Source organism: Amphibalanus amphitrite, unplaced genomic scaffold, assembly GCF_019059575.1.
Source record: "Amphibalanus amphitrite isolate SeventyFive unplaced genomic scaffold, NRLGWU_Aamphi_draft 000040F_arrow, whole genome shotgun sequence".
NCBI lineage: Eukaryota > Metazoa > Arthropoda > Thecostraca > Balanomorpha > Balanidae > Amphibalanus > Amphibalanus amphitrite.
In genome coordinates this window covers 722377-738882 of record NW_024881536.1, presented here as the reverse complement: position 1 = coordinate 738882, position 16506 = coordinate 722377, and the positions used below count along the sequence as shown (strand labels likewise).

General features: G+C 48.5%; 1 protein-coding gene across 2 annotated transcripts in view; it reads left to right on the top strand.

The window, feature by feature from the left end:
* Positions 1-16506, top strand: part of LOC122374737 (major facilitator superfamily domain-containing protein 6-like) — a 56638-nt gene that overhangs the window by 25598 nt on the left and 14534 nt on the right. Inside the window, exon 1 of one of the 2 annotated variants that reach the window (XM_043353671.1) lies at positions 4046-4152. The exons of the other annotated variant lie outside the window; for it this stretch is intronic. Within the exon in view, the coding sequence (XP_043209606.1) occupies positions 4080-4152 (73 nt within the window). The 5' untranslated portion in view covers positions 4046-4079. Of the gene's footprint in view, positions 1-4045; positions 4153-16506 lie in introns of those variants that run through there. 2 annotated transcript variants of the gene reach the window in all.

Below are 16506 nucleotides of genomic sequence, written 5' to 3'. Positions count from 1 at the left end.
TGAGTAGGAAAAACATACAGCACATGGGTGGACGCGTTTCGTCAGAGACTTTTTCAACACCCGAATATCGACAAAACAATACGAACACACAAGAACAAAGCTAGCAAGCACAGTTTCATACCTGTTGATATATCGCGTGTACATATTATGAGAATGTGCCTAAATGCAAATACACTTCCAATACTGCGCGTCAGTTAAATGGCAAAGAAAGAGTGAATACATATATAAGACAATTCATGTTGACAGTATCTGCTTTTCTATTTAACATTTATTTTATAATCTGAGTACAATATATACGGCCGCAGATTTTGCCCATTTTATAAACCCAACCCGTGTATTGATCGTTTCGTTCGTTGCAATGTATGCCGCTTCCGTCGCCTTTCTACTCCCCTTGCTTTTGCACTTCGCTATCACTTTCGCCCCTCCCCAATTCGGTAAATGATTCGTTGAGTGAGCATGAAGCACGAATGCACTGTGTTCCATGTCGTTTCTTACATCTCTCCTATGTTCCTTTAATCTTTTGTCCATGCCTCTACCTGTTTCACCTATATATGACTTTTCACAATGCCCACAGGGTACCTGATATACAACGCTAAGATCTACATTCTTACTTATTTTCTTTTGCGTGATCTCTCCTATTTTTCTGCCAGAAGTCAATGCGACTTTGACGCCTGTCGTTTCAAGTTCTTTCGCGATGTTTTCGGCTGCTTTTGAGTTCGGTAATGAAATATATCTTATGTCGTTCTTTCGTTTCGCTTCAGCTTTTGCTCTGTTTCGAATGTTCAACGCTTTTTTCTTGAGACGAATGAGATAGCCTTTGGGATATTTAAGCTTCATGAAACTGGAAAAGATGTGCTCAATTTCTTCAGCAAGATACTCCTCACTACAAATACGAAAAGCCCTTAAGAAAAAGCCCAATACCACCCCACTTTTCACTCTATCACTATGACCGGAAAAGAAATGAACATAATCTTCCCGGTTTGTAGGCTTACGATATACTTTGAATTTTGCACGACTATCGCTTCGGACTACTTCCGTATCTAAGAAAGCAATGGAACCTCCCTTTTCTGTTTCCACAGTAAACTGAATCTTCGGGTCGACTGCGTTGAGTTCGTTGACTTTGGCGTTCAAATCGATCGTTTTTGGTACTACTACCAGCACGTCATCGACGTATCGTACCCACAGAACATTGTCCCCCATAATATTTTGGTACCTGTTTTGTTCCAGCCATTCCAAATAAAAGAGATTATAAAATAAATGTTAAATAGAAAAACAGATACTGTCAACATGAATTGTCTTATATATGTATTCACTCTTTCTTTGCCATTTAACTGACGCGCAGTATTGGAAGTGTATTTGCATTTAGGCACATTCTCATAATATGTACACGCGATATATCAACAGGTATGAAACTGTGCTTGCTAGCTTTGTTCTTGTGTGTTCGTATTGTTTTGTCGATATTCGGGTGTTGAAAAAGTCTCTGACGAAACGCGTCCACCCATGTGCTGTATGTTTTTCCTACTCAATATATATCTATTTGTCTATACATCACTCAATCACGGAAATGTTCCTTATCTCAACTGCCAAGTATCAAAATTATTGTACCATATCATAATAATATCATAACGCTCGAAAATAATATTCATCGCCTTAAAGGTAGTGTGCCAGCTTTCTTGGACCGTATGGAGTTAATGGCCCAGATAAGGAGAACCGGATTTTTAGAACTTATCCATACCTTCAAAACTCATGGAAACGTCTTAAATTCTTCAAATTTTGAGTACCCCAGTGCGAAATTCGCCCCGACGGGTTGTCGGTCGTACCCCAACCACATTTCACACCACTATGAACAATAAATGCACACACTGAAATCGCTATTACCGATATGCTCATCCAATCAAGTTTCGATAAACCCGTTCATCATCATCTCCTGCGGTTTCGAACACGCCTGTTAGGTGGCTTCTGATGCTCGTCGAGGTCGGAATTTCCAAATACGCGTGGTGCGTCGGGCCGCGCGCTCTGACTTCGGCCAAGAAAAATGCGTCAGCTGATCATTGTCATTTCTGCCACTTGCGTGTGGTGAAATGGGGTCATAACTTATAAGACGGCTTTTTCATATCAATTATTTTACATAAAATCATATTTCAAACCATAAATAATGTTCGACAGCCAAATAAAAGAAACAATACCAATACGGGCTTACAGTTTAAGGCTCGACATTGTGTTATCTACGATTAGACAGCTGATAACTCATTCCCGTACGTCGTATGGTCGTAACACTATAATGACCTTTGCTTATTGTCACAAGTGCGCCGCATTCGCGATTGTTGCCCGACGCCTGTTTGCAGGTGAGCCCACTACAGTTGTTATACATATCTAAAAACCGAAAAACTTTTAGGCGAAAAAGGCACTATTCCAGGCCCATTTTTGATTTTTTTTGCGATATTAGGTAAAAACAGAAGCTTCTTATCCTAGGAAAAATAAAATGGGAAATCTTTCAAAGGTGGCACACTACCTTTAAACTCAACAGCGTCGCCGCTCAACGCCCACGTTCCGTTGGTGACATGCACGCACTGGCGGCTTCATGTCACTTCATGAACTCGACAAACCCGCGTTGCTAAGCAACCGAAACAGCTGATGCGTACTCTTATCGCCCGCGTACTCTTACCCGCCCTTACCCTATGTGTGTGCGTGCGTGTGACAGTTGTATGTCTGATCGTTGTCATTTTGTTCCTACTCTCCCATTGCCGATTGACGTTCATTTGTTTTATCACGTGACGAAAGGCAGTAATAGCCGCAAGTATATTGCGGATGTCCGTAATACAGTATGAGATGAAGAGAGATGAGATGAGATCACAGATCCAACCCTCAGATTTATGCAGAATGCATGAGTCCGTTGTTCACCAAATGTTTGGAATAGGTATTAGTCATGTTCCGTTGGCTTAGACATTTCAACATTGTAATATATGAGCGAAAGATGCGGTAAAATGAAACTCTGCAACAATGAAACATTTCACGTCACATTTCCGGCCCATGATCGATCTTGCGTCTCGGACAAGTCGCGCGCTTGAGACACTGGGAGGCCCCTGACGCAGGCACACGCCGGGCCACTTTTACCCGAGTCAGCGCCGGCTGACCGGAGACCTGCCGCACTGCCCGCGGACTTTCCGCCGCTCCGGGTCACTCGCGGTCATCACCTGCCGCGCCGCCGTCGCCATGACAACCGGCTGATCCGGACGTCACGGACCTGAATGCGGGCCACGAGCGGCCGGGGGCAACAGCCTCGGGTCCTAACGGGAGGCGGCGCGACAGCCGCGTGACAAAAATGTCAGCATCTGCAGCCTGCTGGTGACCAGGCGCTGCTGAGATGCGGGGCTGGACCGGCTTCTGCTGACGCCGTGCTGATGGATGGGGTGACAGGGTAAGCCGCCGGGAGTTTGGCGAGAGACGGTGTCAGTCACCGGGCTTAGAAATCTGTTTCCTGCCGCGGACAGGAGCACCTCACGTGGCGCGACACATGTTTGGGGTGTTTGCTGGTCACTCACAGCTCGGAGAGCGGGAGAGGTGGCACCGCCGCCGCCCCCCCCCCCCCGCCGCGCGTTGTTGTCGGCGGGGTGACACCTGTGATTCCGGCGACCCGGGCGCAGTGCGGGCGACAAACAGCGGCCGCTAACCGGTCGCGGTCGACCACAGACTGCGCCGGGCCCACACCGCCTCATCCGGATCAGAGCCGGCGGCGCCGGCGCCGCGCCGACCGCTCGACAGCCGTGAACTTGACCGCCGCGCCGGCCTCCTTCCGCGGACCGGCGGCCGGCCGGCCGGCAGGTGCCATAATCTCGCACCCGTCTTAAAAACACCACGCCGTTCGACGGGCGCCTCCATTCGCCGCCGTTCGGTCAGCGCGCCGCGCCGGACAGACAGGAGCCGCTGCCGCTGCCGCTGCCGCTGCCGTCGTCCTTCGGGCCCGCCCCCGGCCGCCGGCGCCGCCGACCGCTCCGGTGCTGCAGAGGGCGGCGGGCACTCGCCGTGCAGTGGGCCGTCGACGCTCGGTGGGCAGACAGTGAGGGCCGGCCGTGGCCGCCATGAACTGGCCCAGCGGCAGACAGCGGACGGGTCGCGGCTACCCCGTCGTCGTCGTGTACTCCTTCAACAAACGTGAGTGTGGTCAGAGTGGCGACCGACCAGGCGCCGGCTCACCTGCGCCAGGGCACTGATAGGGGTCAGGCGGTGGGTGGCGCTTCCGGTAGCAGTTGATCTATGCATCTAATTTTGTTCATCTATCATTGATTGGCATCTGATTAGCTCGATCACTCATAAAAGTTTTCAATGGGAGCCGTTCATTTTCCATATTCGCGGTAGGATTTATGACATGAATTGCTTGGTAGATGAGGCAGTTAAATCAAGTAAATAATGTAATCAGTAAATGCAAAATTGCAAGCCATCATTTTCACTTAAACCTCGCCGTATTCTATCGGTTGTCTACATACACTTCGATCGGTGCAGGGCGGGTACGCCGCTCGCCATTTCACCTTTAATTAAGCTAGGGCCTCACGAGAAAATGGAGAGTGTTCGCCGTTACGTGACGTAGCGACTGGTATCCGATTTTAAGGTCTCAGATCAACCGATGACCTCTGAGGTCAGGTCAAATGCACTGAGCTATGGGATCGTTTTCTTAAAAAAAGAACTTCGCTAAAAATGGTCACAGAGCTGCGGTTTGGCACTATCCTGTTCTTCATGGCCAGGCTAGTCGGATAATATAACCCTTTGTTTGGTTGAGGTCAGCTTAATGTGTAGACTGTAGACGTCTGGTCCAGGTCAGGTCAGAGCCACTCAGGTCACGAAGCTGGTAGAGGGAGGCGTTTTCGCAAGGCATTCGATTTGGCAGACCTTTCCAAGTCCATTGGTGGCTTTTCCGACTTCGCTGGCTCAATTAGATCGGGAGTTATTGGCGTAAAACTCATGTGACGCTAGTGACGTCATAAATGACGTCTTGCAAGGTAAACGCTGAAAAAGTGAAACACCGGACTTTGCAAGGAGTGCATGAAATCACAGTTTCATGAGCTCGAGGTAGTTTTAGATCATTTTCGGCGCCATATAACAGCTTCCATTTTCCCCATTGACTTTATGCTGGTGAGGTCACGTGATCGATCTGACCTCAGATAGCCCTTAGGAAAAAATCTGAGATATTCTAGTTGTAAGACCTTTTAATGATACCTGGTTATGTAAGCTTCAACTTTCATCTCCAGGTTAAAGCTCCTCTGGCACTAAAGATGTTGCAAATTTTTGGGGCGGCATGTACCCTCCCCTATATGCCGGCGAGGAATAACTCGCTCTGCTTCAGGAGAAGCATTTTTAGAGCTACCTAGAGAATGTATGGCAGCTACCTAGAGAATGTAGAGAACAGTATGGCATGTTGCATAGCCATACTGTTCAACAACTCCTTCAACATATCCAGAGGTTATAGGCAGAAAATTTTGATCCTGATCGTTGTTTATGAATTCAGCAGACGTAAATGCCAGCGAGATGCTTTTCCTGATATGCGGAATTTGATTGTGTGGTAATGCAATCGCTCTCGAGACCTTGATAAAAGGTTTTAATTTACATCCGCTCATTTCATTGCCTAAATTGATAGTTGTCAATTTTTACAGCACTTTTAGATCCTATCAATGTAATTACTTTATCACCATATAATTGGTAATAAAACTTTGATAATGAGCAATGCTAATGAGAAAACCAGTCATTTGATCGCTTCATGATGCGTGCGATATTGCAGCAACACTCTGTGGCCGTATTCACAATCACGGGTTAAGGGTAGGGGTAGGAGTAACGGGTAGCAGGTCATATTTTTGTGTCCGTATTCACAATCAAAGTCTGACCCCCGATGGTCGCCCGGCGCCACGCAGATGGCACCTGGCCTGCGTGGTGCCGTCTGCATGGCGCCGGGCGACCATCAGGGGTAAATTTCGATTGTCAGAAGATGTCAATGTCAGAAAATTGGAGAGAGAAAAAAAAAACGAAAAACCAAACAATACTTAGGGATGCTACTGAAAACTACCCCTTCAACTTAACATCGGAAAATTAAAAAGAAATGTTTCACCAGATTGATATTCATAAGCGTTAAATATATTAGTGACGATTTATGAATACAAAATACCTAAACCAGTAAAACGCCTTTTGGGCGAAGCACGAGCGAGCGAGATAGTGAGCCCTGCACGTGCGGAAGGGTGAGAGGGTACTTCCAACGGGCTTGCGCAAAGCACCCTTCTAACCGGTCGCTAGCGGTGTACCAAATTTGAACGCAATCGGCCCAGCCGTTCCTGAGATCTGGAAGCGGCATTCTGCACGTGCGCACGTGCAAACGGGGTCCAAACTGACTTTTGCACGGCACCCTACTAACTGGTCCCCAACCGTGTACCAAATTTGAGCGCAATCGGCCCAGCCGTTCTCGAGATCTGGAAGCGCCCCCTGCACGTGCGCACGTGCAGTAGCACCTTAACCACAATACATGGGAATGCATTGTCTGGTGGGTGCCTACTTGTATGCCAAGTTTCAGCGAAATCGCCCCAGTAATTACCGAGTTATTAAAATGGGAACAAATTTGACACCTCTTATTGTTGTATTTTGCACGTGCACTGGGGGTGACCCACATGCATCTAGAGTATCCTATTTTTGGTAGAAGGGATGCTGCTACTCTACAAAAATTACCGCAAGCCAATCGCCCAAGCGGCTGCTGAGATATGAGCCTCTCAAAATCACTACTTTTGCAAAATAGCTTGAACACCCTTGACTTTTCACGTGGCACGTGCCACGACGGTCACTGAGATGTATCGAAAGTAGTCAATTACGGGGTAGAAGGGATGGGGCTACCCAACAAAAAAGACCGCAGGCCAATCGGTCCATCGGTTGCTGAGATATAAGCCTCTCAAAAGCGTTACAGGCCGGGCCGGGCCGGGCCGGGCCGGGCCGCTCATACTGAGATTTTTCCGTTATATTGAAAAGACTCACTTCGCTCGCTGCGCTCGCTCGCTCGTAATAACGAGCGATATTGAATTGAAAAGACTCACTCCGTTATATTGAAAAGACTCACTTCGCTCGCTGCGCTCGCTCGCTCGTAATAACGGAAAAATCTCAGTATGAGCGGCCCGGCCCGGCCCGGCGCAAATTTACAAACTGTATACACGTCTTCGGAGACCGAGCCGTGACGTCATGCCAATGGGCGGAGCGAAGGGCTGTAGCGGCGCTTGGCAGGTGACGTCAAGTGCAGGGGCGGAGTGGAAGACTCGCGGATCGTGGAGCTTACCTACTCGATGAGAAATTGTAATGTTGTGTTGAATATTTACAACTAGCTAAAACCCCTGATCTTGTTTGGGAAAATAGTTCATCCGAAAGACTATAAGCCTGTAAGTAATATAAAGCAAACCCCTCTTATTGACGAACGCGGTTAGAGTGGGTGGTATGAAACGACGCGTCTCGACAGTCTCCGTGTTGTTTGCTAGGTGTGCACGCTGTCAGTGCACGGGTTTTGTGCATTTCGCCGAAAATCATTCTGGATTCTAATGAAATCGGACGTCTAAATAGGCCGACTCGGCGGCGCTCTGAACGGCAGACGGCTTAAAAGATCAACTTGAAACTTATACGCCCGTCTAGCGGCATCGATTTTGGCGAGGCACTTTTCGGATCTCTAACTATGCTCCAAAATGCCGAAGATCCGAAAAGTGCCTCGCCAAAATCGATGCCGCTAGACGGGCGTATAAGTTTCAAGTTGATCTTTTAAGCCGTCTGCCGTTCAGAGCGCCGCCGAGTCGGCCTATTTAGACGTCCGATTTCATTAGAATCCAGAATGATTTTCGGCGAAATGCACAAAACCCGTGCACTGACAGCGTGCACACCTAGCAAACAACACGGAGACGGTCGAGTCGCGCCGTTTCATACCACCCACTCCGACCTGCAACATGCGTGTGAGCCGCCAACCGCGTTCGTCAATAAGAGGGGTTCGCTTTATATTACTTATAGGCTTACGTAAAACCGTTCAATTAGACGTCGGAGCTCATGAGAGAAACTCGCCGTTCCGAGATTCGAACTCGGCTCCTCTAGGTGATATGCGAGGACCATAGCCACTTGGCCACAGGCGCTTGGTGGACGACTGGTCTGATTGACATTCAAAATTTGCAGGCAACTGTGTTTACCAATTATGCTATCGTAAGTATTCTCATCCATGATACTCGTCGCATCACATCAATCAAACAATCAAAATCAATCACGCTGCAACCATCTATACCAATACGGCCTTGGCAACGATTGTTTACAAACAAAATCGCGCGCTCGCCGCACTGCGCCGCCCGCCGCGCTGTAAAAACAGCTGGCTAACCAACTTCGCTCCGCCCCTTCTCTGACGTCATGGCCGACGTCACGCCAGCGGCTGGTGCAATATGATTGGCGCTCCGAAGGCGTGTATACAGTTTGTAAATGCGCGGCCCGGCCCGGCCCGGCCCGGCCCGGCCCGGCCTGTAACGCTTTTGAGAGGCTTATATCTCAGCAACCGCTGGACCGATTGGCCTGCGGTCTTTTTTGTTGGGTAGCCCCATCCCTTCTACCCCGTAATTGACTACTTTTGATACATCTCAGTGACCGTCGTGGCACGTGCCACGTGAAAAGTCAAGGGTGTTCAAGCTGTTTTGCAAAAGTAGTGATTTTGAGAGGCTCATATCTCAGCAGCCGCTTGGGCGATTGACTTGGGGTAATTTTTGTAGGGCAGCAGCATCCCTTCTACCCAAAATGGGATACTCTCGATGCATGTGGGTCACCCCCAGTGCACGTGCAAAATACAACAATCAGAGGTGCCAAATTTGTTCCCATTTCAGTAACTCGGTAATTACTGGGGCGATTTCGCTGAAACTTGGCATACAGGTAGGCACCCACCAGGCAATGCATTCCCATGTGTTACGGTTAGGGTGCTACTGCACGTGCGCACGTGCAGGGGGCGTTTCCAGATCTCGAGAACGGCTGGGCCGATTGCGCTCAAATTTGGTACACGGTTGGGGACCAGTTAGTAGGGTGCCGTGCAAAAGTAATTTTGGACCCCGTTTGCACGTGCGCACGTGCAGAATGCCGCTTCCAGATCTTGGGAACGGCTGGGCCGATTGCGTTCAAATTTGGCACACCGCTAGCGACCAGTTAGAAGGGTGCTTTGCGCAAGCCCGTTGGAAGCACCCTCTCGCCCTTCCGCACGTGCAGGGCTCACTATCTCGCTCGCTCGTTCTTCGCCCAAAAGGCGTTTTACTGGTATTGAAAAGACTTCGCTTCGCTCGCTGCGCTCGCTCGCTCGTAATCATGTTATAATTGAATGAGGACTTTACCCCACAAGAAATCGTTCGGGTCGGAGCTTTCAAATTGTATTACAAAGCTTCGTCAGCGTACCGTAATCGGGTTCGGGGGTATCGGTCGCAAAATTGCGACCGATACCCCCGAACCCGATTACGATACGCTGACGAAGCTTTGTAATACAATTCGAAAGCTCCGACCCGAACGATTTCTTGTGGGGTAAATTCCTCATTCAATTATTACATTAGCAAACTCCACATCATGTCCATAAGTAAATCACGTTATGTATGTAATTAGCAAAATCTAAATCGACAGGTGTTGGTTTGGTATTGGCTAAGAATAAAAAGCTGGTACGCAATCCACAACTCTAATGATAGCCTAACAGCTGATCTACTGTATTGATGCATGGGATCTCACATAAAGTCGAAGTGAGACTGACCGGATTAGCATGACATCTCATCTCTGGCGGCTGGTCGCACACAGCTGCAGTGTCGCTGACCCGGTGGACGGGTGCTCTACGGCCGGTCACTGTGCTAATACTGTCTCTGCAGCGGCTAATACTGTCTGCGGGCTGAGCGCCGGCCGTTGGCGGAGCACTGGCCGCCGCTGGGTGTTGGGCCGCGCCGCAGAGCACGTTGCCCCCGCGCGCTGTTCACGTGTCGGCACCGGTAGCCCGGCTGACGGCTAATGCCGCTCATCCGCTGCTGACCCGCTTCCTCATAGATCACGGAATCCAGAGACAGGTCCAGGTTCGCTGACCCGCTCCGCTGCAGTGGTTACTTTCGGCGGTTGAACTTCACTCGCCCATGTGCAGACGGGGCGTGGTGGAAATTTCAGGCTTTCACTTACTGGTTTCATATAATTTCAGGCAAAAGATAACACCCACAGACCGTTCTCTTTGTGAAGCAGGAGAGGAATCGGTGCAAGTAAATTCCAAACAATGCAATACTAGTCTGCGGGCGAGCATCGGGATCTAATGCTATTCGTTATAGTGTCCGTTATAATGGTATTTGAAACATACGTGCACGACAGAAATGAAATGTTATTATCGCAGGGAAACTCCTATAGTTCATATCACAAGGCAACGGTATTTTGTGTGAATATCTTACATTATAAAGAAGCAGTTTTACAATAACGCTGAAATACATATTACTATTATTACTATTAGGTACTATTAGTATTACTATTACTGTGTCCATTCAAATTAATTTGCGCCCTTAGAGGCAACTTAGCTTTAAAATATTCAGAGCAGTTTAGGTGAATGTGATGAACCACTTATATTTTCATAATCAGGCGCGCGTGGTCACGCGTCTTTTTATGTATAATATCCCTCTCCCTGCAAGCAGGGTCCAACTTGATGCGAAGTTTTAGATTTAGTTTTTGTTTTTTGCTGGCTGCCTCTCGTCATTATTCGAAAAGCTGAGTTAAATTGTTCGTAACCATGACGATCTACCATCCATTATCTGCTGATGTGAAGATTTATCTGGTTAGTGTTAATATGTCATGTGTCGTGTACCAATTTTTATTTCAAAAAGCGTGAGAAAGGACACTCGGAAGGTAGTGGTGTCCATATCGTCCCTTATATCCATATAAGTATGTATGTACTCCAGAAGTCCTTCAGACTATGCATATTAGATTGTATGCTTAGATAACTTGATAGCTCTATATTTTTTACATTTTTGTGGATATTTTCACAGTATCACTTTATACTTGTCCTTTACTTTTTTCATACCACAGGAGCGCAGCTCCTCTTGACAACAGATGTGATCCCTGTACTTCTAATCACTGCCAAATGACCGCTGTCATTGGGGCGGTTTCAGCCACCGATCACAGGCTTCTAAGCCGCAGCTATGTAATGGCTCTCATTTATTAATCTGTCGCCGAAACCGCCCCCAAACATCCAGGTGTTGAAGGCCACATCAAACGTTTTACCTCCGTAGTTCACCTGTTCTTCCGTTCCCGTACCTACCCATGTGTCGCCGACAGAGCCTTTAATGCAGGCGTGCCAGTAACACCCGGCGTGTTCTGCCGCGGTGTCCGGCCGAGAATGTGTAGCGCAGTGCGCCGTGACGATACCGTCTGGCAATGGCCCTGTGAAGTTCAACACCAGCACACTGTAGCCATCCCGCCGCGGACCACCCCCGTGAGTGGGGAGGACGAACCTGACATCATAGACATAAGCTGCACGTGCACCAACCTTATACACAGCCATCCGTCACGACTTTTTACGCAGCCTACGAGTGTCGGCCTAGATAGCGCGCCGGTGTTGGTTTGTTTAAGAAGTCCGAATCAATGATAGAATGTTTGTTGTTGCACTGGATCTTTCTCTCTAGGTCACCTTTGTATATGTTATGCCCAACTTCACATCATCTGAACCTGTCACTTGATTTCCTGTCTGTCTTTATATGATATATGGCCTAAATAAAGATCTTCCAGACTAAATAAAGGTTATTTCAATAAGAGGTCCGATAGAAATGGTGGGAACCCTTCAAGTTGAGGATGAGATCCACCGAGGATGTGATGTGATTTCCCCCTGCTAAGTATTTACTATTTGTTAGGGTCAGTTGGCAGCTATCACTGCCCGTTGTCGACAGGTTCACCAAAGTCTCACTTTACCTGCACCGTCATATAATTCCACTAGCTGTGACGCAGATGAACGGATGTCCGCTGCAGCCTCTCCGCGGTGATGACGTGTATTTTCTGGGCGTCAGGGGAGCGGTCGGGGCCGGCGGGCCGGTCGGGCCGGCCGGGGCCGCCGATGGCACTGACCCTGGCTGGCGGATGTACATATGTACCGCTCGGCTCGGCCCCGGTGCACTGTCACGGTCACGACCGAGCAGCCGTTCTCACTGGGCCACGGCCCGTCCGACGTGCTCGGGTCAGACCGCTAGACACTGGCCGCAGCCCGCAGAGTCCGCCCCGGCAGCCCGCAGGAGGGCATTGTCCGAGATAATGTGATGGAAGGGCTCCTTATGATACGTCATGGTCAATCAGCTGGCGTAAAAGGGTGGCTTAATGGCAGCACATTCACGGCTCTCAACCCGGAATTGACACCCACGATGCCCTTTGTTTCTTTCTCCGTGTGCCGGCCCGAACCGCTATAGATAGAGAAGCTACCATGGACGTCATTTACCTTTGTCGGGCACGCCTTCCTGCAGATATGACTTCGCTATCTACTCTGCGGAAACTTGTGGGCAAGATTTGAATCAGTGTTGCATCTCGAGCGTAACTGCAGCACTGACCAAAATATTGCAAACAGTGGCGGTTCCAGGGGGGGGGGGCAAAATGGGCATTTGCCCCCCCCCCCCCAACGGCATAATTTTAACATTACGCCTATGGACGAGGCATGGAAAGAATCAATAATCTGTTATGGTTTGCCCCCCCCCAAAAAAACTCTGAGCTGGATCCGCCTCTGATTGCAAATAACTGCTGTTTAACGGAAGTGAAAAGTCTGCTATTTATGAGTTTTGGCTTCATATCAATCTCCATCTCCATCTTCAATTTCCTTCTCCGTTTTTATCCTCACGTTCCTTTCCTCTGTCTCTTCCTTTCTCTTCCTATACCTTTCCCTCCCCTTCCATTATCTCGCACCTCAGTCTCGGTCCCCCATATTATATGTAGAGCCGACTTTCGCTACATGATCGGACCCTGACCGTGGGTCGGGTATGCGGTCCGTGCGGCCAAAAATACCGCCTCTCTATAAAGCCGACCGGCCTGTGCCGCGTGCCGGGGTCAGAGGTCAGCGCTCGCTGCTGGCCGCTGTGGTCAGCGCGCGGCCGACCGGTATGCGACGGGGGGGGGGCATGAGGTTAGCGGAACGCTGCACGCCGGTGCCGGTTCCGCCGGATCATCGCTGGAGGGGGGGGGGGGGGGAGACGGTGCGAAGCAGTGCGGAGGGAGGAGGAAATTCCCGGGACGCAGAACACAGGCCTGTGGTGCAGCCAATCGAGACTGCATTATTTGGCATTCAGCCTAAGCAAAAAGCCTTTTTGTTTTTTTCTCTTCAAAATTTCAACTTAACGACTTGTGATTATACCATGTGCACAGACGAAATTAAATCATTACGGCTCTTTGATAATGTGTCAGCTGATCAGCACGATTCGATTTTGATGAGGGTACCCTCTATGGGTTTTCGCGAATAACTCGCGTAAAAAGCGGCCGATCGCGACGAAACTTTCAGTACCCTCGCGTTAATCAATTTTACACCTACCCTGAAAATTTCATGACCCTGACCCCAATGACCTTTGACCTGTGACCTACTTTTCGAGACCATGTTTGGCCGGAATCGCGATTCGGCGTAGGTATGTCGGCTCGCATTAGCCGCGCGTTTGCGTCTTTTCGTGGTTTCAAGCGTTCAAACATGTGATATGATGTTGCCCCCATGTATTAGGGTTGGTGTCAAGGTCACCTGAAGGTCAGGTCAGGTCATTGACCTTTGGTGACCTCGGTTCACTTTTTCGAGTTTTACATGTTTCTAGGCCAGTTTTTGGAGCTGAATTCGAATTTAGCAACCATATGAACATTTACGAAGTAGTTTTGGTGCCTTCGTAACATGTTACGAAGCTGTCAGAGGCGGCTGACACCTACTAGGAATACCCGGCAGGACCCCTACTGGTTGACCTGACCTGACCTGACCCGACCTGGACTAAATGCATAAAGACATCATCTGTGATCAAAACTAACATGATATTCGTGATCAGCGCCCCGAAAAAAAACCCTTAGCAACCACACTTTACGACGTTCTAACAGGTCCCGATTTTCCCGACTTTTGGGTCATTGACCTGACCTGCAAGGTCAACCAATGACCTAGGACCTTAAAATTAGGTATCATCGGCTTCCTCTCATCACGGGCAACACGCTCGTCTTTTCCGCGAAGCTCTAGCTCGATCAGGGGCGAAACGGCAAGGGGGGGTCCAACGGACCCCCCCCCCTTATACGTTCGCGGCTGGAAAAACACCAATACGGGCGAGGGATAACTCACAGTTTTTTTCCATTTAAGTTGAACATGTTTCTGCAAATTTGGCAACATGTCTTATTCTCCCGAAATTTCAGGTCAAACATCCACTAAGGCACTACGACACACTGCTGACTGCATCATGTTCATTGTGCTACCATTCATGATTAGTTATACCTACCTATATGGGCCATTGGCATTACCTATCTAAAGAAAATTTTTGTCTGGATTGAGAAGACCAACAAATATTTCGACGGTATTTACTTCGACGGTAATACCGTCGGCTGCATTTTGCCTGATAGTGTCCCCTCACTTACATATAATTAATACTTACCTATTTTTGGCTTCAAGACGGTGATTTTTTGCATCAGGTCATGAGGAAATTGAGCCATGACTTGGAGGCGAATTCAATGAAAGAAGTAATGAAGAAAAAGAGTAAAACGTACAATTCAGTTAACAACACAAGGTTCTGTAATAGCCCAACATGTCAATGTTCAGGCCTAGGGCGGCTGTTATTTGAGCGCTGAGCTGAAATGGGATGATGGCACTTAGTCGGAGGACGAGGGACCTCGGCTGTGTAAGTGCAGACAAGAGATGATGACTGAGCTCAATGTCAGGGCCGAATCCATGCATTGAGACGGCCGCGGACAGCAGGCAGGGCCCATGTGGTGGATGCTCGAGGGTACTTTCCCGAATGAAATATTCAGTATTTGTTTGCTGTCTCAGACATCATCGTTGTGACTCCTTTTGCATGCAGTAGGGGTGTATGTCGGCCGTCGCCGGGCCCCTTCATGATGCCTCCTTTACCCTTGTCACATTCAGGCCATGAGCACTGTAACGAAGTCCTATGAAGAACGGGGACTTTGTTTTTGAAGGTGAAAACTAAAATTTGATGCCACCAAAGCTATGATATCTGGCAGTGGGCCAATTCAGTCATGGGCTCTTTGCAGACGTCTCAGCCTATGAACTTTGGAGCCGCATAGCTGATGCTGGATTTGGTATATTGAACCGTCGGCCCTGCGTACCCTACGCCCCAAGTACGACTTGCCCGGGTGGTTCCCGGTTTTCTGTTACGCTTTGCATAGCTCAGCTGATTAGTAACTCGTCCATTCCTGATTAACTATGCAGTGACATTGACTGACATTGTGTGCAGATGTAAGGTATTCCTGCATTCACTGTTCAGTGTCCACTACGGGTGCGGTCGCCAAACTGAAAGCATAGGCGGCGGAACGAGGAGGGCACCGGGGTACCGTGCCCCCTTTGATTTTGGCATTTTAACATTAGCCCTACACTGTAAACCAAATCTACAAGCTGGCTCCTTGTTACAAGTTTGGTTCCAATTCGCATAGGCGTCACCTTGTCGATTCACCAGCCCCAGGCTTGTTGGCTAACAAACTAACAGTTTGTCTACAAGTTTGGTTCCAATTCGCATAGGCGTCACCTTGTCGATTCACCAGCCCCAGGCTTGTTGGCCAACAAACTAACAGTTTGTCTACAAGTTTGGTTCCAATTCGCATAGGCGTCACCTTGTCGATTCACCAGCCCCAGGCGTGTTGGCCAACAAACTAACAGTTTGTCTACAAGTTTGGTTCCAATTCGCATAGGCGTCACCTTGTTGAGTACTAGTCTGGGCCTTGTGAACCTACCAACTTCTGGATAGGCATAGCCGTTTCCTTGTCGGTTCAACAGCCCCTGGTTTGTTGATGAACTAGCCTTTGACTGGGCATTGCTAGTTTACAAATTGTCAACAAGTAAGTGTACTAACGCTCAGTTCGAACTTGTTCTTCCTTACAATCGCTTTGTTTGCGTTGATGACCTTAAGAACTTAAGATTCGCGTTCGTTTTCAATTGCCACGATACTGATTCAGGAAATATTTTCTATACGGACAGGTCATTTTTTGGCTGGAAGTGGTGCACAAAATCATGACTGGCATCAGTTATTGCTCAAAGGCTTGCGCTGACAAGAAACGAAATACTGATGGGTTATATAATCGACGAATGCATACACCACATCCATTCCGAAGTTTCTGGAATCATTAGTATTTATTACGGTCACGTACCTACATCACGTAGTATGTAATTAATACTATTGACTGGAGACAATTCCAAGTGCATATTTTCGAATGGATGTGGTAAATGCATGAGGTATAAGGTATACCTATCGTGCACCGTCAGCATATAAGTCTTTGAAGCAAGAACTGCTGCGTATGTGGAAGAACATGGTTTTGTGCATC